Source organism: Prionailurus bengalensis, chromosome E2, assembly GCF_016509475.1.
Source record: "Prionailurus bengalensis isolate Pbe53 chromosome E2, Fcat_Pben_1.1_paternal_pri, whole genome shotgun sequence".
NCBI lineage: Eukaryota > Metazoa > Chordata > Mammalia > Carnivora > Felidae > Prionailurus > Prionailurus bengalensis.
The window spans coordinates 59,523,689-59,549,435 of record NC_057352.1 but is presented as its reverse complement, the minus strand read 5'-3'; the positions used below and the strand labels follow the sequence as shown (position 1 = coordinate 59,549,435).

Sequence of the window (25,747 nt, the reverse complement as noted above, 5' to 3'; positions counted from 1 at the left end):
CAGATTCCTTTTGAAGTTTTTTATTGATGAATGAGCCGCTATAAATAACCCTCCGCGGCAGCCGCCCCATCTCTGAAGTTTACTCTGGAATAATAGTAGCAGTGGGAACGGAGGGCAATTTACGGCAGCGTGTCATGAAATAGTTTAATGGGCTTCATACTGTTTAACTTAATCTTTACAGATGTAAAAACAGAAATACAATTATTTTAACAACTATTATTACATATTGCTTTGCTAATGAAAACAAAGACTGTGGGATTCAGAGGGGAGGAGGTGCTGGGGCACCGGCAGGGTCTCCCCCGGTCCGGGGGCGGAGGGAGGCTCGCTGGTGCCCGGTCTTGTCCCCCCGAAGCCTTTTTCTTCCGCACCCACGCACGTGCACGCACACGCACGCGTGCACACACAGGCACGGGCACACACAGGCACCTATGTGCATATGTGTGCATGCACACGTGCGCACACACACACAGGCACACGCTTGCACTCACACGCACATGCACACGCCCCCACAGGCACACACACTCACACCCACATGCCCGCACATACATACACGTGCACACGCATGTGTCGTAGCCGGTGGTCATCCCGAGAGCGGCTTCTCTGAGCCGATTTCCAGCTCGGCTCTGCAGCATGAATTATGGGGCCCATGGAGACTATTCTGATGCTGGGAAAGACAACCGCCTGCCCTTAATGGAGCTCCAAGGACTTTTCCTGTTTCTCACAGTCCCCAGCTGCCACCCTGCCCTCTTGTTCCTATTCCGCCCCCGTCCCCACAAACCCAGCTTCCCGGGAGCATCCTTCTCACCAGAGGGGCCAGGACAGAACTCACTCGAAAACCTATAAATCCAGAGGTCAGGTCTGCAGTGTGAGCGGTCTCCCTGCCTCCCTGGAAGCTTCAGAGATTAAACACGGAGCCCTGGGTCTCTTCCATGGTGCTCTAAAGACCTCACTCCCTTTGATTCTTCAGGGAGGTCCTCGCCTGCAGGGGTGCGTCCAGAGTGAGAAATGCTACCCCGCCTAGCATTTTCTCATGCGCCAGAGCATGACCCCCACGCCACACACGGGGACCTGGGAGCCCCCTGGGGCCCTTCACCGTATAATGTGGTGCCCCGGAGAGCTCACACCCCCTGCCTGCCCCTTGGTGGGGTTCTCGCCAGTAAAACTGGGGGTTCGCCTGAATTCTGAACCATCTGGGAAATGATGGAATTGGGTTGAAAGAAGTAAAAACATCTATGTTAAAAGCTCCGTTGCAGAATGTGGCTAATATCCGTGGTGAGCAACAGACCTCCCACCAGCCCGCAGAAGCCGTGCATCACCCATGCCCCCTCAGCCCCGGACCCTTGAGGGTAAACGGAATGTGCGTCTCCTGAGGGTCGCTCACTCCCAGGGGAAAAAGCCAGGCTGGGCTCCCAGGGCCCAGTTCATTCTATCCACGTGTACCTGTCGGGTGAGCCCTACCGCTGGCTCCCAGGCTGAGTGCAAAAAGGGATCGGGGCGACCCCAGGTGGAAAGAGACAACAGGAGTGGGGGCAGGAGCCTCCGGAAGACTGTGTATCCGCCTGACAAGTACTAACTGCCCTTTATGCACCAAGAAATTGCTCACGATAAGCTGGGGGACTCAAGCAGAGGAGAGTCGGGCACCAGGGAAAACGCAACCCTGTGACATTTTCTGTGTGGCAGGCACCGGCCTAGCCGTGACAGCAAAAAGGAGCACGACAGAACTGATACGACCTGTGCCCTCTTAGAGCTGACGCAGGCTGGGGAGACACTTGGGCGGTGCTCCGCGGCTGACCGCGGCAGGGACGAGCGCCGTGCGGGGCCGTACCTTTCCAGAGGAGCGTGCACAAGGGCAGCCAGAGAGACTGGACTGCACCTGCTGCGCGGCTCCCCCCCAGTAACACTGAAAAACGTCGTTAAAAAATGAACAAATAATAAATCCAGGCGTGCCGTGAGCGCAGAACGCTCGCTGGGTTTTAAAGACGTAGTACCCCATAAAGAAAGTACCGCGGTGTTTTCTGATATTCAGTGACTCGCTGGAGTGACGATATTTTGGGTGTGTGGGGTTAAATAAAATACGCGGCTGAAACTAACCTCACCTGCTTCCTTTTCAGCTTTTTCTTTTTTAATGTGGCGACTAAGCATCATGAAATGAGTCTTTTATTGGCTCGCGGGTTGAGGAGATCAAGAGGCCCTTTAGCTTAAAAATCCAAGAGGGATGCAAAGCTGAGGGACACGTGGTTTGTGCCACTGTCTCGGTGGCCGGCTGTCGGGATCTCACAAAGACGGGCCCCACAGGGTCCGTCGGGCCCGGTGCCGTCGGCATTTGAGTCAGGTAGCCGCATCGCGGGGCTGTTGTGTGTGCATCCCAGCTGCACATAAAGCCCTCGAGGAGGAGACCCGGGTCCGGCTCATTTACAATCTCCTAAGGAGCGGCGGGGGCCTGGCCGCTAATGGGCGCTCGCTGGTTTTTGTTTTTTTTTTTAATTATTTTTTGTTTTTTTCTGAGAGAAACAGAGCATCAGTAGGGGAGGGGCAGAGAGAGAGGGAGACGCAGAATCCGAAGCAGCTCCAGGCTCCGAGCTGTCGTCACCGAGCCCGACGCGGGGCTCGAACTCGTGAACAGTGTGATCGTGACCCGAGCCGGTCGGTCGCTCAACCGGCCGAGCCCCCCAGGCCCCCAGGGGCACCACTCGCTCTGTTAGCTGAAGAATGAGTAGCGATCGTGTCACAGAGGCTGTGCGACACCGGCGACATTCCTGATCGTGGGAAATGTGAAGCCTTCCCACACCCGGAGCCGACGCGGCCTGGCACCTCTGGGAAACGCCACCGCGTGCGGCGGCCCGAGGAGGGCGCGAAGGACGGCGGGGGCTTCGGGAACGGCCGGCCTCCGTCTCGGACGCGGGTTGTCCCTGACGACGTGCGACGGCTCAGCTCCCCTTCTGCCACCTTGATGTCACTCACCCATCGGGTGGAAAGACTCTAGCCAGCCTCACAGGGCTGACGACGTGTGTGTCTGTACCTTCTCCCAAGAGGGCGTGCAAGGAGCCATGAGGAGCGGAGCCTTGAGGACGTCGGCAGCCGGTCTGTTTCCCTCAGTCCCCAGCCTACTTTCTTGTTTCGTCGTTCCAAGTGGTTTTCCTGAATAATCCGGGCACTTGACCTCAAACCTTCTCTTACAGATATGGAAACCACTGGCCCCCGCACTCAGCTGGGCAAGAGAACCATCTGGGGTTGTGACCCTGCCGCCAGCATTTTGTAAAGCCTCCCGCCCCCCGGCGATCCCGGGGCTCGGGCCAGGTGGACGCCCGCCAGCCTCGGCGGATCACAGAAGTCCCCCTGCCCGCCCGAAGCTGTCTCCATAAGTGCGGGGAAAAATGGAAACCAACATGAAAGCAGAACTTGGGGTCCGGTGTGCCTGGGACACGTGAGGGAGGGGACGGCAAGGTCACCGAGCAGATGTGTCAACCAGAGGTCACTTGGTGGGGGTCCCTGTCCCCAATCCCTGGTGCCAGAAATTAAAATTAAATTACAAGGTGACGTAAGCATTCTTGTACAAATTAAGCCTCTCTCACCTCCCTGGACAGCTCTTGGTACCTTCCTGTGAATGTATAGTTGCTTCCCGATGAAAAGTTTTAATAAGTAAATAAGCAAATCTATTTTCTGATCACCTTCCCCCGTTGCTGGGCTGTCAGCAATTAACGGGCTGTGCCTTACAGAGGTCTCTGTCCCCAGCACTGCGCATGGCCCTGCACAGAGAATGTTAAACAGCTCCTCGGTGACAGTGTGATGATGATGCTGGTGGGGGTGATGGCAGTGAGGGAGTAAAACCCGATTTATACACAGGCATGTATGTGCGCGTGTGTATACACACGTATGCGTGTACCTCTCTCTGCCTGTCTATCTCGGGCTAACTACCAGAATATCCTCGAAATACCAGCCATCATCTGCTGGAGGTTGGATTGTTACAGGTGATTACGGGATTGCAGGTTTATTCTCTTTAAAAAAAAAAAAAGTGTATTTACTTTGAGACAGAGAGAGAGAGCGCGTGCGAGCCGGGGAAGGGCCGAGAAGGAGAATCCCCAGCAGGCTCCGTGCTGACAGCACAGAGCCCAACACGGGGCTCGATCTCATGAGCCGTGAGATCATGACCTGAGCTGAAGCCAAGAGTCGGACGCTCAACCGACCGAGCCACCCAGGTACCCCGGGTTTATTCTCTTCGTAATACTTTTCGAAACAGTCCACGTTTCTTTCACGAACACGTAAACTTCTACAAAGGCAGCTTCAGTGCAGGACATCTCCACCCAAAGTTCAGAAGGACAGTTGAGGTCATGGAAGGAAACCATGAATCTGTTCCGACCAAATGAAAACCTGCTCACAAATGCGGGCACATGAGAAAACAGAATGGGGGGGTCCTTCGGCCCCCACCGATGCGCCCGGCGGCGTGGGCCCCTCGCCTGATGGCTGTCACTTCTGGCTGAGGAGCAGACCCACCTGAGCGGCCTTTGGAAACACCCCGTCCGGTCCTACCAGGGGCCAGCCTGATGGGAGTGGTGGGGACAGGTCCCGGGTGCCGGCAGGGACCCCAGCCTCCAGTCATCCAACAGCAGGGTGCACGGACACCACCGCCTCCTGGGATTATCCACACCGCGTGTGGAAATGCAGCAAACACCCAGAACGGGATGAGAGGAGCAGTGAAACATACTAGACATAGATTTATTTCTCTTCACTCCTCCCTTCCTGATGTCCCCCAGCGGCCCCTCCTCAGACACTGGGGTGTCTTTAACCTGACAGTGTCTCCCACCACCCCCACCCCCACACCTGCGCAATAACCCACACGCCCAGTGAAGGGAAGGAGGAGAAGTCACCCCCAGGGTCCTGGGCACCAGCGGGAGCTCGAACATGAATTATTCATCACCCACCCCCACCCCCCCATCAGGCTCCGGAGATGGAACCCACAGTGCAGACTCAAAGTCCAAAAATGTGGGAAAGTTTATTTATTTCTCCAAAACATTCCTGATTTGTAATGTGCTTTCTAAAAATGTTCTAGCTGACCAAGCCCCTGCTATATTTAGCCGCAGCATTTAAAGAAATGTCCCTTCCGCTTTATAAGGCTATAAGGCGGGCTATGAAATCCAGGAGTGTCGTGAGCTCTGCTCCCTGGGTGGGTCCCTGTCTCCCCAGGAGAGGGGTGGGGCCTCCCCTTGGCCAGCAGGAGTGCCCTGTGCAGAGGGCAGAAATAAAGACTCACATTCATTCCCAGGGCCCCTGGGGTTCACAATGGCCAGACAGCCCGCCCTGGGAAGCCCCCCTAAACTGTGCAAAGCAAGGAGACGCCAAAGGGACCTCGCTGTCCGTGGCCCGCAAAATTGGGCCTCCTGTGGTTATCCTAGGGTCCCCCGCCACGCACAGCTGCTTTCCTTTGCTTTTGGTTTCATGTTCAGACGGCTGGATCATCTCAGGAGATGTGACATGGCCACGAAGAGATGAAAATAGATCCCAGGCTACCCGGAGAAGTCAGCAGCCCCCAGGAGTCTGCTGATACCTCCCCAATTACGTAACGTGAGCGGAGCTAAGGCACAAACGGGCTCATAAAACAGAAGTGTTTAGATTCGAGGCTACGTCTGTATGCAGACCTCCCATTTCCTGATATCTTTTCATATATTAGCTAACTTAATTCTGACAACAGCCCTGTGCAGGGGGCAATTTGATGACTGCCGGTTTGAGACGGGGACTGGGGCAGGCACGGCTCTATGAACTTGTACCCGTCACCCACTTTCCCCCTCGGGACAGCTCTGTGAAGCAGCTACTGACACCATCCCCATTGGTACAGGTGGGAAAGTTGAGGCACAGAAGAGGTAGGTCACTTGGCCGATGTCACACAGCACGAAAGGGCAGGGCAGGGCTGATGGTTTCTGCCTGGTGGACCCCGAGGACACGCTCTTAACCAGGGTAACATACCCCTCCCTCCCCACCCCCACCCAAACTCAACCTAATGAATGATACTAAGTCAACAAGGCAGTAATGAGAGGGATCCTTCCCAGTTCCTGGGTGTGTCTAGAGAGACCTGGAAAAATGCAACGCGGTACCTGGGGACCAGTTACCGGGGAAAGATGTGTGACGGCAGCATGCTGGAGAGGCACGACATTTCTAATATTTTACATTGCACGTCATGAGGACCCGAGTCATGCTTAAAACTTGGTGTTGTCCAAGGTGATGCGGTCCTGTGGACACCAGAGTGGCCCTGCACCCTTCCAAGAAGGCTTGACCTGGATGCTGTCCTGGGGCCCAGACGCTTCATCTGTGCCCCCTCTTGCTCTGGACTTGGGCCGGGGGGTGCCCTCACCAGCGTGGGGACCACGCATCCCACAGGAAGAGAATGTACCGGCCACGTGCAGGACACTGTTAGTAAAAGGGGACTTTGTTTTAGATTCTCGGTGAACTGACAGATATCCGCATACAGTCATTCACAGCCCCCAGCGACTCAGGCTCGAAGCTGTGAAGGCAGAGACTGCATGGCCAGGAACAGGGCCCTAGGGAGCTAAGTCCAGACCCAGGCCCTGCCTACTTCAGAGGTTCTCAGATGGGGGACTCGCGTCACCTCTGTAGGAAGTTTGGCAGATGGGAGAATCCGGTCTCCTGGACGGCCAGCTGCAGCTTTCCGTGTCGTCCTAGCCTTAGCTCCCGGACCAACAGTGGGGTCGGGGCAGCCACCACCGACGGCCCTGAAGGAAGGACCCCTGGACTGTGCTGGGCCCTCGCTGTGTGCCCTGCCCCCACCACAGCGCATCCTCCCCCGTCCTGTCCTGGCAAGTTCACCCCTATGTACCGCACTGCCGGGGCGCCCATGTCGGCTGGACCTCTGGGTGGGGGGCGGGCAGTCAGATGTATCAACACAGGGCTGGAAGGCGGGAGAGGAGAGGGGTTGGGGAATTTCTCCTCAGCTCCCACCTGCACCAACACTGTGGCTACAACCCCTTGCTCACCATGGGGGTGCGCTTCTCCTGGCCCCCTCCCCCATAAAGAGTCCCTCCACCCTAGTCTTTTCCTTTGGCCCATCTGAGTGGGTTTGCTTCCTGCTGGAGCACTGGTTCTCGTGCCCGGTGGGAAAGTGTTAACACCAAACCTTGGCATCACCATCTCCCCTCAGCCTCCCTCTTCGCTGCCAGGGTGAGCAAAGACGACTGAGTTGGCCGTGTGCACCCCCGGGACCTAGGACACGGGCTCTGGTTACTGCCTCCCTTATGCCACCTTCCGGGCACAGCTGAATTTTGTAGTCACTCTCCTGTGCCCGCCGTGATGTAGAGCCTGGGCTCGAATACTCATCGGGCCTCTGTGCCCTTCACGTGGTCTGCCCAGTGCAGTTGGCACACGGACGCCGTTGGAAGAGGCAAACCCCTCAGTTCTGCCCGGGCCTCCCACTCCCCATTGGCCCACACCACGTTGCTGTGCACATATCTGGTTTCTGCCTGACCCCGAAGAACCCCAAGTCTAGGGTTCCTCAGTAAGGAACCTCTGGATAAGGACAAGTGTAGCAGAGAACTTGCCGCTTCGCTATGCAGACCCATGTTTCAAAACCGCTAGAAATGTGCATCCAAAGAATTTTACTTTGCTTTTCCAGCAAACACACGCTCTTTCTTTCTAAAGAATAAACCTTGCTTATCCTCACGTGCATTTGTTACCCTGCGGAACAACCCCTACTTCGTGGAGGCAAGATGTTTCCAGCCACCAGGAAGACGGGAAGAGTATACAAAGTCGTGGCTCTCGCTTGAGAACGGCCAGCCACTGGAAGCGTCAGCCACGTTTATGATGTTAACATTAGTCTACCAGTGTCTGAGCAGACGGGCTCTGGCTTTCAGCCGTAACAATAACAGCACACGTGGCTAATTCTTTAACCCACACATGGATACACGCTGACCACGCTTCGTGAAATGGGAGAGACCACACGTGGAGTCCTGCTCAGAGAGATGCCATCAGATCCGAAAATGGCAAATCACATCCTGTTTGGGTTCCGGAACACTTTAGGGGGCATTTGGGACCCAGGAGGGCCGTGAGCTACCACGAGAGCCAATGGACATCTAAAACCAAAGCAAAAAGCCTTTGCAAAGTTCTCGTATCCTTGTAAAAGTCGTACAAGTAAAGGTCTCGATGTTGGTGTGCCCGCCAAGATTTTTTAATGAAGTCTTTGTTATTTTCATTATGATGGTGCAAAACCCCAATTTTCCCCGGCTTGAACTGTACCGAAAAAGAAAATCTTTCTGAAAAAATCTATAGTTGTGTTCGCTTGAAAGGATTCAGCCCTTGATCTAAGATCATCTGTCCCACTTTTATGCAGAAAAAGAGGAATTTCTGAACATTCTGTACACACATGCCCACATACACACGCACATATACAAATACACGTATCCATATATACACCCATGCGTATGTATTATTACACACTTACGTATGTATCTTTGTACATTGCACACCTGCCATATCCCCGTTTCATGATCAGTGCACACATCAGTGTACGTAACGCGATCGGTGTGTGTCTGTGTGGGCGTGTGCACACTGAACTTGACCCGAAGACCTTTTTCAGAAGCCAGAATCTGTTCGCTTTGTTTAGATGGGAGCACAGAAGTGCATCTCCAGGTTGCCTAAGAGTAGAATGGTAAGGTTGCTTCTGGTCTACACTGAATACAGACGGGAGGGGTGCTTGGGTGGCTCCGTCAGTTGAGCGTCCGACTTCAGCTCAGGTCACGATCTCACGGTTTGTGAGTTCGAGCCCCACGGCGGGCTCTGTGCTGACGGCTCAGAGCCTGGAGCCTGCTTCTGGTTCTGTGTCTCTTTCTCTGTCTGCCCCTCCCCTGCTCGCCCTCTCTCTCTCTTTCTCAAAACTAAAGACACATTTAAAAAAAAAAAAAGGTTTTAAATACAAAGGTGAGTTCGCTTTAACTAAGAGTAGAAACTTTTTTTCTTACTGATCCGTAATTTGGAGGCCGCGATTATAACCACGATCGCAACTGGAGCAGCTGTTTGGGTTCCTAAGACCCACCCACGGGTCCTCTCTTTCTTCAGTGGAAGGAACGTTCACGGGACTGTACCGATTCTGCAGATTCCATCACCCTACTGTCCGTTCCATCAGCCTTCCCAAACCAGATGAGTGAGGGGATTAGGTAACCGAAGCTCTCTTTACATAACTATAAACTCTCTTACAAAGCAGATACATACTCCTACCTTTTTTTTTTCCTGAGCCATAAAAATAATGTTTACCTTATACTTATTGGAATTGTAACTCTAACATACCATCCTTTAAAAATGGCCGTAGTCGATTATTGGCTTCTCCAGAAAACAGCCACCATAAATTAAGAGAACACATGAGAGAGCAAATCAAACCCAAAGAGGAGAAATTAAAAACAAAAACAAAAAACATAGCGTATACAGTGGAGTTGCCATCCGTGTTCGGGCAGGAAGCACTAGCCCCGGGCTGCTCTGCTCCTGTGGTGTGGTGAGGGCACCCAACACTCAGAAGCCAGAGCCCCGGAGATGCTGACAGGGCTCCGAAACGTAGTCCCTGACTCCTCTCTCCTGTTACACTGTTTGCTTATTCCCCCCAGCAATCCACTGAACCAGTCACTGAGAGGTTAATGAAAAGACAACTTTATTCACAGGGGCTGAGACTCTGGGATAACAACATATCGAGACAGGCCTGCCGCTGCCCCGTGTGTTAATCGCAGTGAGCCTGGATGTCAACAGTGGGATCTTGTCAAAGTTCTTAAAATCAAGGATACTCTCCAGCTCACCAAAATGTTCCCACCAACCTGGGTAGAACGTGCTCGAGGAAATTTATGCATCGGTAGCACATGGCTTTAGGGATAAATTCTCGGGAAGCCAACTCTGTGCTTACTAATAATTAAATGATTATGCTCATCTGAAATGTCCTTCCGAATATATTAGCCACTAGGCTCTCCTGTTGTAAGGCTTGTGTTCATTTTTCTGTAAGTCCTGGAAATCATTTTAAAAGTTATTTGGGAGATCTATCTCAGTTTACCTCCAGGACTCATGACTTATTGTGCCTTTTCCCACATCAGATAAATAAAGTAACCTGGAGGCTCAGAAAACCCAGTTTCCCACCCAACGCAACCCAAAGAGAGATACTGTAAGAGGTTAGATGCGCTTCCCAAAAGTTTCAAGCTGAACTGGGCTGTAAAAATCTCCATTTTCTTAAGCAGATCTTTGTTGCAGAGCACTTTCCCCCCCCCCCCCGCCCCCGCCTTCCTGCTCCCCACCCCCCCCCCCAGATTTCCAGTCACCTCCATAAGGTGTTTATTTAGCTGCCAGCTCTAGGCCCAAGGGTAGAGGCTTAGAGAGAGGATGTCTGATAGAACCCTCCCCCTGAGCCTCCTGTTCTTTGGGGTCCAGAGAGGCACCCTCCAGCAGATATCATCAGAAGATTCCTTTTCTCTGCCCAGCATGACCCATCTCTCCCAGTATCTGCTTGTGTGTTTGTTTCCAACCAACTTTCTTAAGGAAAAGTGGTCCTTTACTATGCAATTCTGGAAAACGTAGCAAAACGCAAACCCGGAGCTTGAAAAAAAACATGCACATGGAAAGTCTTGTCTTGTCTACGACACCTTCCCTCCTCGTCACACACTTCCGGTGTCCCCTGCTATCTTTTGATCCCTTAAAAACAGAAGCAACAAGACGGGATGCCTGCGAATGTTGGTAACATGTCTTGGAGATCATGAGAATTGACTGGCAAGCTATCGTAACACAACAAAACGCTACCGTATAGAGTGCACTTTCTTAATAGGGGTTGTTAACATAGAATTTTCACAGGGCCATCGTTGTAGGAAAAAGTCAAGCATCTAGCCAAAGCATATAGCATATCCCCAGTAAAAATGTCTAGAGAGAAAAAAAAGAGAGAAATTCTCTATTTAAAATAGAAATGTGATTTCTTAGCCGTCCACCTGGACATTGGTCTTAAATCCTCACCAGGCCCTAGATCTCGTGAAGAACCTGAAAAACAGAGGTCGCTCCTGGTGCCCCCACACCAGAACTTCAGGGACAAACCCAGCTGTGGACACCCATCACCCCACAGATTCAAAGCCAAGACCTGGGCCACAGGGACAAACAAGGGAGCTGGCCCCCGTCAGATAGATGGTGGTTCTGTTTGAAACCACCCTCACCGCATCTGTGGGTCCTGCTGTCGGGTAGTCTGGGCCCTTGCTGCTCTGGACACGCAGGACCCGAGGTGGGGAGTGGGAGATCATGCCCTTAGACTGCCCTGAGGTCAAGGAAGTCTCCTGCTGTCTCCGCAGGAGGTCTGAGATGCCCAAGTCCTAGTGGGACGGGGTCTTTTAAATCTCCGAAGGTGCTCCGGGTTCTGGGAAAGTCCACCTCACCTTGGAGGAGGCAGGAGACCCTGCCCACCTGCGCGCAAAAGTTGGTAACACTTCCCGGGATCCACACGTTGCAGAAGAAATGCTCGTTTTTTAAAAACCGTGACTCCTTCCCGCCGGTGATGGGACCCGGCCGCTCACAAGCTCAGACCAGGGTAGGGGAAGGAACCGCCACCGTTTGCTTTACTGAAGTGAAGCACCGTGTCTGGAAGCTGCAGAGGGAAATACGAGAGGAAAGGGATCCCGAGCTGGTAAAAGCCGCCCTGGACGTGCGGGTCGAGCATCAGGGAAGCGTTGAAAGGCGGAGGGAGGCTCGCAGAGGTGGCCAGAAGCGAGGCACCCAGACAGCTGCGGGGCGCAGGCTTGGCGCCCCCCGGGAGCTCGGCCCCTCCGGCGGGCTCCTGGCCCTGCCGTCCCGCCAGGATGCTGTCTATGCTGAAGCTCTTGGACTTGTCGGAGCTCTTGGGAGAGCTGTGGGAGGCAGGGCGCGGAGGGGACCCCGGACCATCCACCGAGCGCGCTGGCTGGCCCGTGGCCAAGGCCGCCGCCGCCGCCGCCGCCGCGCCCTGGACAGCGTCGCCCACGTCCTCCGCCGGGGACACGGGCCCGGGCCAGCGGAGGGGCGCGGGCGGAGAGGAGCCGCCCCCGAGGGGCGAGGGGCGCGCGGGCGCGCCCTCGCGGCGGGGGGTGGCGGGGCCCCGGCGCCCTGCCCCGCTGCCCGCCCCGGGCTGCGCCTCTGCGCCGCCGCGCTCGTGGGTCTCGGCGCGGGCCCGCTTGGCCTCGGGGGCCCCTGGGCCTGGCTTGGGCTTCCTCTTCCGGCGCCGGTAGTTGCCATTCTCGAACATGTCGAGGCAGCGAGGGTCCAGCGTCCAGTAGCTGCCCTTGCCCGGCCGCCCTTTCTCGCGGGGCACCTTGACGAAGCACTCGTTGAGCGACAGGTTGTGGCGGATGCTGTTCTGCCAGCCCTGCCGGTTGTCGTGGTAGAAGGGGAAGCGGTCCATGATGAACTGGTAGATGCCGTTCAGCGTGACCCTCTGCTCCGGCGCGTCCTGGATGGCCATGGCGATGAGCGCGATGTAGCTGTAGGGCGGCTTCTGGGGGGGCTCCGCGCGGCCCGAGGCGGCCAGAGCGGCCGCGGGGGCGAAGGCCAGAGGCAGCCCGGGTCTCTCGGGGCCGTAGAGATAGAGCATGGGCGAGGCGGCCAGAGCGGGCAGCCGGGGACCGAAGAGGCGGCTCATGGCGAGCGGGAGCCGGCGCCGCGCTCCCCGCGACGCGGGCGACCCGGGGGGCTCAGGGACTGCGCCCCGCGCCGCGAGGACCCTCCCGGGGAGCCCGCGGTGCGTCTGACTCCCGCTCCGCCGCTCTCCCCGGCGGCTCCGTGCTCTGTCCCTTCATGGCTTTACAAATGTTAAATAATTGTTGTAAGTTTGCTATTATATGTTGACTTAGCGCTGGAAAATAAATTGTCTATGATAAACAGTCCTTGTGCGCTCAGCCCACCCACAGTAATTAAAATTTCATTGCCGAAAAACTCCAAGCTTTCCCCTCCACGTGTCTTTCCGATACCAGCCAATCGGTGTCGGGGCTATTCCTTCATTTGTTTATAGAATTAGTCTGTTGATAAGTCCGCCCACCCAAGTTGAATCAAGCTGTGTTTATTTGGAAAAATTTCCGGGCACCCAATATATAAACGCACTGATCTGATGTTTGAAATATCACGTCCACCCCTTGACGCTGGAAGCACACACAGTCAGTGAGGCAGGATGTGGACCTCGGTGGCAGGGTCTGCCGGGCCAGGAAGGCAAGGCGGAGATGGGTGGGGGGGGGGGGGGGCGCAGGGGTGAGTTTTACCGCTGGCTGGTGGGGGGGTGGGGGGGGTGGGGGGAGCCCAGTAATCCGGAGCCTCCCACAAAAGGTCTTTTCTTCTCCCAGGCTTCGGATGAACCTGGCATCCCGAGGCCGGAAGCCTCTACCTCCAGCTTCTCCGGAAGCCAAGGCACAGGGCAACGGGGCTGCCAGAGAGGGCACGGGCACCTGGTCCACACGGCTTGCTTGAGGGTGGTTTCAGAACAACCCGGCTTGGAGAGTGCAGAGGGGAGAAACTCGGGTCTTTCTGATGGGGCTGAGGTTGCAGGCCCGGGGACACCATAAAAGGGGAGTTTGGCAGCTGGCGCGGGAGAGCTGGTATTTGTGAATGCGGGTCTCTTGCTTTCTATTCTGCGCTTTCCTGTTTATAACAAGGAGGGGGGTTATAACAACTTTACAAGTGCACGCAGCTGGCCCGTGATTACATTAAGCATTTGGGAAGCCTGCTTGCTCTCCACCCCCCCCCCACTCACCCTGGGGTGTAAGCACCCCCACCCGTCTCATTTTTCATCCAGCCACGTCATGGGTTTGAATAAAAAACCCTGAATGATGTCGATTCAGAAGGAGCCGTGTCTTCTGCTCCCCGGTGAGCCTCGGCAGGGGTGGGGACATTACTGTGACTCGCTCCTGTTTATGATCTCTGCTGAAAATTTTTTAAGAGAAAAAAAAAACCCACTGGGGATCATTGAATTAGCGTCTCATTGAGTAAAACGCGTGGGGAAAGAAAAGAGAGGGGGGTGAGGGCGCAGGTGGGCGTAGGAATGTCCCCTCTTCTGGGAAGGGGGCCAGAGGCACCACAGTCCTTAGGGGCGGGGATGTCTGCTGCTCCTGCTGTCACAGAGAGGCGACACCTGGTCAGGAACGGCCAGGTCACCCCCGGAACGAGGGAAAGAGCCCCACTCCAAAATGAGGAATTCATAAAATAACTCTGACATTCGGCGGTTCAGGGTAGACGGCAGGGCAGTGGGTAAGTTTGACGACACGCAAAAGGAAGTCAAAACCAGGGTCGAAAAACCGGTTTGGGTGCAGGAGAGGCTTGAGGGAGCGCCAGGCCAGGCGCTGGGACACCTCCAGGCCCCTCCAGGGCGCTGCATTTCTAACTTCAGCCAACCGTCCGGCCCCGCCTGGCTCCGGCCTAGGTGTCGAGGACGGTCCTCTAGCCAGGAGGGGGAGGGGCGCTGTCGTCGCTCGGGCTCTCACCGGCGCACCCCTCTCAACCCCGGGGTGAAAAAACAACCTCAGGCCCGAGCTTACGCAACTCAGCGGTTCCATGGTCCCCGGGGGTCACCCAACCTCTCCAGACCAGCGCGCCCCCAGCAAATTCAAGCTTGGATCCAGCTCGAGGTCCGGCCTCAGCGCCCCCTCTAACAGACCCAGAGGAGACAAACGGGGGTCGCGGCGCGCCGCCCCTCCGCACCCGGAGCCCTCCCTGGAGCTCCCCGGCACCCGAAGTCCAGCACGCGCACCCCTGCCTCTCCGGAAAGGCGCGTCGCCGCAGCGCTCCCTCTAAACTCCAAGGCAAACCCGAGCTTGAATTTGTACAATCGTAAACGCCGCCCCGTTTGGGCGAGGGCCGGAGGCAGGCGGAGACCGCGAGGCTGGTGGGCGGGGCACTGATAGTAAAGGAGGAAAGAGAAAGAAAAAAAAAAAAAAAAAAAGCCCAAAAAACAAAAAACAAAAAACCCAAGTTCTAGTCGCGGTCTGGAGAGGCGCGTCCCGCCCCGCGCGCTCGCAGAGCATCCCCGGGAGGCTCCTGCGTGGCGCCCCAGCCCGGCTCCCGCGCGGGGACGAATCCTGGGCTCCCAGGCGACGAGTTTGTAACTTGAGCCTAGGAGGGGCCACTGTAGGAAGGAGCCCCTCGCTGGGGCATATTTCCGGGGAGCGCAGGGCACCAGCCCTCCGCGTCGGGGCGCGGATGCGCCCTCGTGCGGAAGCTCGGTGTGCTGAGAGCCGTTCTGAGGCCTGGTCGGGGGTGGGCAGGGGAGCCTGGGAGCCGGCCAGGCTGACGCGGGTAGCCCGGAGAGCCAGGCGGGGACACAGAAGGTCTCCCTAGGCTCGTAGTCTTTACGTCGCCCCAAGCTGCAGGCTTCTCGGAAGTCAGTGCCCCCGCATCTCCCAGCCTGCAGCAAAGCCCTGAGGCTTCCAGCCTGCGCGGAGGGAGGCTCCCGGAAGGACCCTGGTGGCTCCTACTCTGGGGCCCCAGCAGAAATCGGGGTGGGTGTGGGATGACGGCAGGGAGCACCCTGGTCCTAGGGCAGGCCGGGCAGCGGCCAGGCACCAGGCAGGTCCCAAGAGGCCTCTGAGGAAAAGGCTGAGGGGAGGGGAGAGAGGAGGTGCTCCCATCCAGCCTCCCCAAGGGCAGTTCCCCTTCCTCTGCTCCTTAGCAAACTGGAAATCAGACGCTCCAGTCATGGACGGTCTGTGTCATCTTTCCCAACACGGCACCGCTTTTTCTCCGGGTCAACACAGTTGGCGAAGTCTGTATACACGAACGAACGATCGGACCATACCTGCGATAGGTTTGAGCGGAGGGTGGAAAGACACAGGACTTCCTCAGCCAGGTCACCTCCCTGATGTCCCGAACCCGCTGGAGATGGTGGTGACAAGGGCGATATTAATCACTGAAACGTCTCCAACGCTACTAGGTGCTGGCACCCTCGTAAGAGCTCCCTCGGGTCACGTCAGTCCTCCTCCTGGCTTGAAGACACAGAAGTCCTCACCGCTCCCATTCTGCAGACCGGACACTGAGGCCAGGAAGCTAACAGGAAGTGTTGCAGACAGGGGAACAGCCCCATTACAATAGGGCTACTGTGTGTGGATGCCAAGGGCCCCGTGGAAGCTCTCTCCAGAACCCTCACGGCATCTTCGAAAGACGGAAGGGATGGGTTTGCCCGTTTTACAGATGGGCACCAAACACCCCAGACGACACAGGTCACAAAGAGCAGAACGGGGTGGCTGGGGGGGTCGGAATGCACACGCTTTCCTGCCAAGGCGGGTTCTCTGAGGCCTGACATCCTTGGGTGTCCTCAGCGGCTCTGCGAGGTATGTCTGGAGCAGGTTCCTGCTGCGTTGGGGGCGGGGGGGGGGGAGGCATGAACATAACGCTCTGCTGAAGCCCAGAGAACAGGGCAGGATTTTCCAAATTACTGATTTCCTTAGAGCCCATATTGTCCCCAGCAGTAATTTCAAGGGTCTAAAACGGGCAGTCAGGGCACATCGCTAGGGCACATCAGCATGTGGCCTGACGTACACCGTTGGCCGAGACCAAAGAACCACTGTTCTCCTGGTGCCCTGTAAACCCTGACGGCTAGCCGTGAGTCCTTCCTATGGCCTGGACTCTCCTGACCTGTGTCGGGCTCACTCGTCCTCAACCATAACCCGGCTTGATGATCCTCCCGTTTTGCAGTCGAGAAATGGGCCGAGAGAGCTAGAGGGGGCACGCCTGAGGTCACGCGAACCCTCCGCTGGCCTGTGTGGAGGCCCTCAGTTGGTGCGTGTGGATTCAGCTTAGAAAGGCTCGTTGAGGAGGTTGCCTGTAAAAACAACACGCAGGCAGAGAGAGAGCCCCCACGGGGCTGCTGGGAAAGGTAAGACCCAGGGCCAAGGGCCACTAAGCCGGGGGTCAGAGGGGCCTCTCTGGCCTCCGTGACCTCCCGCCTGGGTGGGCATACAGACTGAGCTCAAAGCTGTACCCCAGGCTGGGGCAGCCCTCCCCATGCTCCCCAACTCCGTTTCCTTAACAGGATCTGTGCGGCCAGGGGGCCAGTCCATCTGTCAGCCAGCCTCCTCCCCCCGCCCACCCCGCCCCGTGCCAGCCTTTCACACACACACAGTCCCGGGATCAAGTCCCCACCAGCCCGACACTGGCAGAACCACCCCAGCATCAGACATACGCATTCGAGAATCACACTCTACGCGAGCTGCGTCTCTCTGTGTTGGCCACGAAGCAGGAATGTCGCCGAAGCCCGGGAAAGGCTTGCACGAATCAGGGTAGTGGTGGCCGTCCTGACTGCAAAGTGTCTGAAACCCTGCAGCCTCCCTTACATGCCTATGTCAAAAAGCAAACGTTTCAAATGCCTTGGCGAGCCGAGGCCACGCAAAAAGGAGGCAGGCAGGGAAGGCTTCTCGAAGTTTGGGAAAGCATTTCGAGTATGTGGTGCCCGAAGGCTTCCTCTGGGGGCACTGGTCCCCTGTGCCCTGCTCACCTGGAGGCTGCCCCCCCCCCCACCATGGCCCTGGCTGCACCCAGGGCATAGAACCTCGGGCCTCCACTTCTCCACAGCCACCGCGCCCTGAGAGTCAGGAGCGTCCCGCCTGGGACGACACAGGCACACGTTCCCTGAGGCACGAGGCACAGGTGCTGAGACCCCCAGCGCATTCCGGAGAAAGTCAGTTCTCCCTGTTAATTAATGGGTCTCTTCTCGGGTCTCTCTTTGCACTCACCTCAGGTTTATGGTTATCAGTGAATTCCTGGCCAACACCCGCGCAGTGTTCTGGATTCGGAGTGGATTTGAGGAGGGAGAAGGCAAGAACTCAGGCACCGGGGTTAGTTTCCACCGGGGGCGTGGGGGTGTTCTGGGGACTCCGTGCTCTCTGCTTTGAATGCAGCTTACAAGCCTCTCCCAGACCCAAAGGCGACCCCAGGCAATCTTGGGGTAAAAGAGAGGAGATGGGCCCCAAGAGATTTAGGAGCCAAGCACCAAAGTTCACAGGACCCCAGGACATTTGCTCCTCCCTCTCACTTCTGATCTTCATTTCTTACCAGCCAGATGGGAGAGTGGGGATAAGTGAGGGCCCGCTGCAGGAGCCTGACTATGCCCGAAAGGAAGGAGCCAGGCTGCCCCAAACGCCCTTACACCCACCTGGTCATTTTGCACATAAGAAGACTGAGGCCAGCCAGGAGAAATGGTTTGTTCACCTGGCATCATGTGGCCGTGGAATTCCTAGGCCAATGCTCAGGCAATTAGGGGACACGTGTCACCATGATTTGGGTGTGGGTGGGGACAGGCTACTTGAACCAGGGGATGAGGACCACCTGGCGGCAGGCTCAGCTCTGGCCTCGGGAGAGGGGCCTGGGCTGGGCCACACCCCACACGTTCCTCTCCCCTGGAGAGAGAGCCGAGAGCCGTGAGCGTGGGGCATGTCTCCGAGTCTTACAAGAAGCAGAGGCTCTCCGAGCTGCAGCCTCTATGGGGCTGGGAATGTTCGGGATTGTCAGAAGCCTGGGAGTCTTTCCCAGCGGCCCGTATCTATGACAACTGGACCCTGGGTAGAACCGGTCCAGGCAGCCAAGGCCAGTCGGGCACGCAGGGTTAACTCTGTAGGAAGCGGTCTCCGCCGTGGTGTTGGGGCTGCTCCCATTTTATTGACAGTAGCTCTGAGACCTGCCTGGTTCCACGTTACTGGATCAGGAGGGAACGTGGCTATTGCACGGGGCTTCGTGCTAAGTGAGCTCGGCGGACCGCAGAGCTGCCCGCCAGGAGTCCCAGCAGCCCGCGACCAACATTCCGGCCCTTCCATCGTCAGCCTCCTTTCCCCTTTTCCTGAAAGGCCCTGGGCCTCGCGAGGACCCCGCGGCCGAAGCAAGGGGAGGGGAGCGGATACGTGGAGCAAGGACAGCCCGGGGCCCTGCGCGGTCTCTGCATCTTTGCGAGCTGGGTGGCAGACGCCCCAGGGCAGCGGGAACTGGCAAAGCGGCCCCAGACGCCTCCACCGCCTCCACCGGGATGCTCCGCTTCCCGCTGCTGCTGGATCTCCCCACCCCGAGGGAGGCGCCCGAGGCCGCTCAGTCCCCAGGCCCGAGGTCCTAGCGGGGCTGCTGAGGCGGGAGCGCTGAGCCCAGCGAGTTCTGAGCACCGTGTCCAGCTCACATGGCCGGCCTTCTGGGGGAGCTTACCCGCACCTACCCTGGCCCCTGGGCCTCGGGGTCAGGAAGCTTTCCGGGTTCCGAGGCATCCCAGCGTGCCATGGCCTCACACACCCCTCCCTCTGCCGCCTCCAGAGGCCTGGAGAAAGCCCCGGACACAATCCCTCGAGATGCCCACGTTCCTAGGGAAATGGAAGGGTGCTCGTCTCCCGGGCGGGCGGGGGTCCCTTCTTGAGCTGTTCACTGGGCCAGCGCCCCGGCACAGGCACTGCTCTCAGAGGGGCCCTTCCCTGAGACGGAAGGTCCCGGTGTGGCTTCAGTGGCAGCTCGGGTCTCACCGAATTCTTTCCCATTTCTCTCCCCTTTATTTCCTGCGTGTCTCTCAAACCTCCGCTGAACTCCCAATCTTGAGAGGAGGACGCACTTTCAGGGCGGACTCTATGAAAAGCCTGGGGAAGGAGAAAGCCGGCTGGACTCCCCTCCTGGAACCCAGCGCCAGCATCATCTGGAGAACAGGAACGAAATGGCCCAGGAGCGCAGGAGCTGGGCAGGGAGGGCCGGCCTCTGCTGCCGTTGGGAGCTGGGAGCGGGGGGCCTCTTGGCCTCCCTCTCTTTCCTCGCTGGCTAGTCCAGCTTACTCAACCAAGGCAAGGGGGCCTGGGAGCCTGCTGGAGGTCAGACACCAAGCGCGGGGGCTCCCCGATCCCGAGCACTATGAAAAGGAACAAAATGCAGCATTTAAGTCTTAACCACTAGTCACCTCTGGGGCCACAGATCCAAAGAATCTGTGTGGCACATATGGGGAAATTTATTACGTTCCTACCTCCCCCAGCACTACATCAGCATGACCTGGAGACAAACTGCCATGGTTAAAACAACACAAAACCACGTTCTGTTCAATGCCACTGCACCAAGGAAAATCACTTTTTGGAAAAGTCATCATCACCCGAAATGTTAAGCCCGCTTCGCCCTAAGCGAAGTACAGCTCACCTCCTTGGGTGGGAAACAAATCCCCAGTTTGGAGCCCCGGCCTCAAAACTCACACTCAGAGACCAGCGGGGGAGGGGGGGGGGGAATTGTGCCTTTGGGCCAGTGAAAGAGATAATAAAATCATCCCCTCACCCCCCTCCCACCCTCCGCCCCAGCCACACCCTACAAATGGTTTCATTGCTATTAAAAAATTTTTAAAGACAAGATATCAAAACTGAAAAGGCAATCATCTCCCTGTGATTTACAGTCCCGAAAGAGTTGGTAAATTTAGAACTCCAAAAGCATCGTAAGTTACATTCGAAGGCCGAAGAGCCTCTACAGTTTTTCACTGCAGTAGGGTGAAGATTAAGAGACCATATCAAGACGTAAAGGGGTCTGAAATCCACCTCTGAGCTAACCACCACCAGAATCAATCCCCTTTGGACCTTCTCCGGCCCACTGCACGTTCTTTTCTGGAAAGCCATTACGATGGGGAAGGAAGTCCGCATTTTAGGAATCGGAGGGAAAGCAGGGCTCCCCCAGGTTCGTAGTTAACTAATGAAAACCTTGGGTCTTCCCTGTCTTTTGCTTCTGCAGCTGGGGATCGCTGGGTTTGAGATGGAATGGTGGTACTATTTGTGTTGACAATTGGCTTTTTTTTTTTTTTTTTTTTTTTTTTTTTTGCATTTAGCAAAACGTTTACAGCGAATAACGTGAAGGCGCCCAGTCCTTCAGGCATCCACGTCCAACCGGGACGTTTCTCAACTGCCTAGGCCAGGGTGGGATCTGAGTTCATGGAAAGTCCTTTCTGTCACTAGTCACTAACAAGACAACAGGGGAGCGTCCCCAGTCCCCTGCGAGCATCTGTATACCTCTATGCGTTCACCCACCTGCGTAACAAATATGATCAAAACAGGTGGATTTGCAAACACACCTTGTTTTTAAAAGCTGCGAGAACACAAACACACTGTCCGGACTTGGGGCAGAAAAACAACATGGGTTTATTTTAAGGTAAGTACAACAATTAACACCACATAAGACAAACACAGGTGAAGTTAAATTTTTAAAGTTTTTTTTTTCTTTTAGGAATGCTCAGGGAGGAATCTACTATACAAAACCATCACACTCTGTAAATAAAAAGTATCAGATACTTGACTTCTTTATCCGCCAACAACAACAACAACAAAATAAATTATTTCCTTGTTTTGTAAAAGACCTACCACCGGGAAAAGAATTATGCCTCGTAAGTGTACAGGGCGGTAAAAAAAAAAAAAAAACCCACGTAGGTTTCTTAAATTTTCCTTTTGGGAGTTAGAAATGGTTGGGCAAGATGAAAACTTATCCAGTGAACTCAACTTTAAATATTATATTAATGGCTCTGAACAACAACAACAAAATAGCCTGATTACAAATGCACACATTTGTACAGCACGGTTAGAGAAATTTAAAATTACACACAGCACAGACGTAATCTATAGAGACCCCCCCCCCCCCGTAGACCTATGGGGGTCTCTACAGAGAGAGTCATTACCAGGTCGCTCTGGGATTTGGTCCGTAACTTAATTTTTTTTTAAACCCCAGCTGCATCATTCAGCACAACCATCCTGGAAGGAGGGGAGAGGGGCTTAAAACTCAATATTCATTTCGCCGGGCCGCGTCCCTTGTGGGGGGGGGGGTTCTTTTAGGACCTCGGAAACGGGGCAGCGAATTAAAGTTACCTGAAGCTTCACAGAGGACTGAGGCCGGGCGCGAGCTCTCTCTGCTCCTGAGTCTGAGAAAAAAAAAAAGCTGGTGGGCATATTTTTTGGTTCTTTCTGCGCCTCTGCAGCCTGGACTGCCCGAGAGGCCCGGGTGTGGGAGGCGAAGCCGGAGCGGGCCAGGCCGGTCAGTATTTCGTGCAGTCGTAGGAATAGGGGGCGGCGTGGCGGTAGAGAGCCGGCGTGGATCTGTAGGGCAGCTGACAGCTCGCGTTGGTGCCGACCTGCGGTTCCCCGAGGGCCGCGTTCTCCACCCCCAGCCGGTGGGAGTTGAACATCTCCCGGACGTTGGGGAAAGTCTGCTGCTGGGCCGCGAACGTGTGGCCCGGGAGGTGGTTCAGGTCCCCGCTGTGGTTGAGATACCAGGAGGCCGCCTGGGCCGCGGCGGCGGCGGCGGCGGCGGCGGCGGCGGCCGCGCCCCCGGGCTGGGGCGCCGGCTGGGGCTGGGGCGCCTGCGGGGGCGGCGGCGCCTGCGGGTGGTGGTGGCCGTGATGCTGGTGGTGGTGGCCCGCGGCGGCGGCGGCGGCGAGCGCGCCCTCCTGGCCTGCGGCGAGGTTGAGGGCGCTCAGGGGCGACGTGGGGCCGCCCGGGTGGTCCGAGAGGGCCTCGTCCAGCGCGGGCGGGACGCACATGTGCGCGGGCCGCTCGGCCCCGGTGTACAGGCTCATGGCGCGCATGCTGCACTGGTAGCCCCCCGCGCCCCCGGCCTCCAGGCCCTGCGCGCACGGCTGGCCGTAGGCGGCGGGCGGCGCGGCCGCGTACGACAGCGCCAGCGGCGGCACCACCAGGCCCGCGCGCCCGGACGCGGGGCTCAGCTCGCCGCCCGGCGGCGACGTTCGCAGCGTCATGATGTTCTCCACGCTGAAGCCGGGCAGCCCGTTGGGCGCGCCGGCGTGGTGCTCGGGCAGCGAGCCGTCGGGGGAGCCGGCGGGCGTGGAGGCCGCGCTGCGCGGACTGCCCTGCAGCGCGCTCTCGGGGCTCAGCGTCTCCACCTTGGTGATGGCCGGCAGCGCCGGCGACGCCGCCTCGGTCTTGATCACCAGCTTCTTCTCGACGTCCTTGGGGGCGTCCGCTAGAGGGGGCCCGGCCGGGGCGCCCTTGGCCGCGGCCGGGGGCGGCTCCTTGAGGTGGGCCCGCTCCTCCTTGTCCTTGGGCACGTCCTTTTTCTTGAAGCGCCGGCGGCGCCGCAGGAAGCTGCCGTTCTCGAACATGTTGTAGGAGTCCGGGTCCAGCGTCCAGTAGCTGCCCTTGCCCGGCTTCTTGTCGTCGCGGGGCACCTTGACGAAGCACTCGTTGAGCGACAGGTTGTGGCGGATGCTGTTCTGCCAGCCCTGCTTGTTCTCGCGGTAGAAGGGGAAGCGGTCCATGATGAACTGGTAGATGCCGTTCAGGGTGATCTTCTTCTCGGGCGCGTTCTGGATGGCCATGGTGATGAGCGCGATGTAGCTGTAGGGCGGCTTGACGAGGTCCTTGGGCGCCGCGGGCTGGTGGTGGTGGTAGGGCGCGTAGGAGCGGCCCATGCCCGCGCCGTACTGCTCCGGGTGGCCGGAGTAGACGCCCATGGGGCTGGCCATGCCGCCGTAGCTGCCCGCCGCCCGGTAGTAATTTTGCTCGCTCAAGTAGGGCACCACTCCCAAGGCGTTGGGGTCGGACACGGAGTAGCGCGCCTGCATGCTGCGTCCGAGACGGCTCGCCGCCGCCTGCGCGCACGGACCGCGGGGAAGGCCCTGCGAAAGCGAGAGAGAGCGAGGGAGCGAGAGGGCGAGAGGAAGGGAGCCGGCGGGGGTGGCGGGGCGGGGGCGCGGGGGGGTGGGGGTGGGGGTGGGAAGGGGAGAGCCCCGGGCGCCGGGAAGCCTCGGGGGCGAGGCGGGGGAGGCGCCGGCGCTGGGCGCCCGCCCGCGCGCGGAGAAGGGGCGCTCGGTTGTCAGCGGACCGGGCGGATCGGCATCCTGGAGGGCGCGCCCCGGCGAGCGCAGCGCCGGCCCCTGCTCGCTCGCTCACTCGCTCGCTCGCTCGCTGGCTCTCGGGACCGGAGGGTGGCAACCGGGGCGGGCGGCGGGGACGCAGTGGAGGCGCCACGCGCGCAGCGGACCGAGGACGGCCCCTGTGTCCGCGCCAACGGGGGGAAGGCGGCTCTCCTAGCCCCCCAGCAAAGAGGCAGCCCCGAGGGTCAGCGAGCCGGGGCCCAGAGTGGCTGTCCCGCCGAGCCCGGAAAAAGAGGCAAAGTCCCTTTTAGGGATTGGGAAAAGTTTCAAAAGTCTTCTTGCTGAAAGCAAGTTTTTACTTTCGTCCGGCCACGCCCCCTCCGGGGACTTTGCGCCAATAGCCCGGCAGCTGTGGGGAGTCGGCACCAATCAGGGCGAGGAGCGCCGGAATCCGTCGGCTCTAAGACCCAGCTGCGCTGGACCAGACTTTTCTGCAGTTCAGGCTCAACTTGAAAAGATTTTTTAAAAAGAGTGATATCTTATTAAAATTTATTTCATTATCACATTTTGGTTAATGGGCCAGCATGCCCCCGGGGAGGGGGGTGGTGGGAGGAAAGACACCCATGCTCCTTTGCAGATAAAGTTCATCTGAAATATAAAATCCAATCGATTAATGTAGTCCAATATCTCCCCCAAGACCTTGTAAGTAGCAAAGACCCCGGGACTGTTTTTCTTATTAATGAGTGATGAGGCGAGTAATTAGATTTCCTAATTAGGGGGGCCCAGGTGCAATGGATTCTAAGCGAGCGTGCTGGATTGGAATGCAAGCCCCCCCCCCCCCCGCCCCTGGATGTTGTCATCATTGAAGCAAATAATTAATAATCGACAGAGAGTTTGCAGGTTTGGGCCGTCAAGATGACCTGCAAAGCTTTTAGAGGCAAATTCTGGAAACTGAATGAATGCCCCTCGCCTCCACGGAGGAAGCAGGCCGCGCCGGCTTGCAGGGGAGTGTCCGGGTGGGGAAGGGGCAAATACCTTGAGAATGTAATCCTCTAAGCGCGCCGCGGGTTCGGCAAATCGTCGGCGGCCCCGTGAGCAGTTTTGTGGGGTTCGGGGAAACAGAGCGGCCTCGTTCCGCTAATTTCCCGCATCCCCCAGCCGCGTCGACGCTTGCGGCCCCCACGTCCAGCTGCGCAGTGCCTCTCCCTTTTCCCAGAGATAAATTCCCTTGGACAAGCCGGCTCCCGCGCTCCCCGAAGCCGGGAACAATGCAGCCAGCCGCCCGGCCCAGGCAGAGCCCGCGAGGGGAAACCCGAGCCTGCTTCCCGCGGGGGCTGCGCCCCAAGACGCGCGTCCGCGGCGCGGGGCAGGGCGCGCTCGGGGCGAGGAAGCTGCCCCCAGCCCCGTCCGCTGGATCGCCAGCCCCGGGGCGCAGTGCCCACCTCCCGCTCCCGCCAAAGCCTCTTGGGGACTCTCCAGGCTGACTTACTCTGCGCCGGTCCTTTTTGTTTGGCCGGCGTTTGATAAGGTGATTGGGGCACCAGGGCTCCGTGGGAGGACGGGGTAAGCCATCTCAAACGGCTGGGACACCTCCAGAGCTGATACGGTCGAGATACTGACCTGGAGCGACCCGAGGTCGGCGCCCTTCAAAGCTTTCCCCTTTCCTCTGGGTACCCCGGAAAGTCAGTTCTTCTGTGGACTGAATATTTATTCCCCCAACACCTCGGGCGATCGGATCACACTTACCCGCTTCCCCTGGAGGGGGAAGGACGCTCATAAGAAGGGCTGAAGGCTGGTCAGAATTCTTCTGGAGGTCGTCCCTCGGTTGGGTAGGGAAGAACAAAGATACAACTTGGCGTGGTTTGGGCCCCCACCCTACCCCTGTTCCGTCAGGCGCTTGCCTGATTCCCGGGAAAGGGGTGTGAGATAATCCGAGGGCGCTCAGCTTTGGGGAGGCGAGAGAAGGCAGTGGAGACGTGCCAT

General features: G+C 57.5%; 2 protein-coding genes and 1 long non-coding RNA gene across 3 annotated transcripts; all 3 read right to left on the bottom strand.

Annotated features, from left to right (window-relative positions):
• Window positions 1-9,619: 9,619 nt before the first annotated feature.
• Window positions 9,620-10,282, bottom strand: LOC122494576. The gene is made up of 2 exons (XR_006300207.1): window positions 10,085-10,282; window positions 9,620-9,949 (listed from the first exon to the last, which is right to left on the bottom strand). It is a non-coding gene; the product is annotated as an uncharacterized LOC122494576 (long non-coding RNA).
• Window positions 10,283-13,292, bottom strand: FOXL1 (forkhead box L1). Its single transcript, XM_043599830.1, has one exon. The coding sequence runs from the start codon at window positions 12,617-12,619 to the stop codon at window positions 11,519-11,521; it is 1,101 nt and encodes a 366-aa protein (XP_043455765.1). The 5' UTR covers window positions 12,620-13,292; the 3' UTR covers window positions 10,283-11,518.
• A 7,772-nt stretch (window positions 13,293-21,064) lies between these two features.
• Window positions 21,065-25,146, bottom strand: FOXC2 (forkhead box C2). The gene has a single exon (XM_043599829.1). It carries the CDS (start codon window positions 23,510-23,512, stop codon window positions 21,968-21,970), a length of 1,545 nt encoding a protein of 514 aa, XP_043455764.1. The 5' UTR covers window positions 23,513-25,146; the 3' UTR covers window positions 21,065-21,967.
• Between the last annotated feature and the right edge of the window lie 601 nt (window positions 25,147-25,747).

What these genes read in the sequence shown, in the direction of transcription:
- FOXL1 (XM_043599830.1), bottom strand. Translation starts at nt 12,619, where the DNA reads ATGAGCCGCCTCTTCGGTCCCCGGCTGCCCGCTCTGGCCGCCTCGCCC.
- FOXC2 (XM_043599829.1), bottom strand. Translation starts at nt 23,512, where the DNA reads ATGCAGGCGCGCTACTCCGTGTCCGACCCCAACGCCTTGGGAGTGGTG.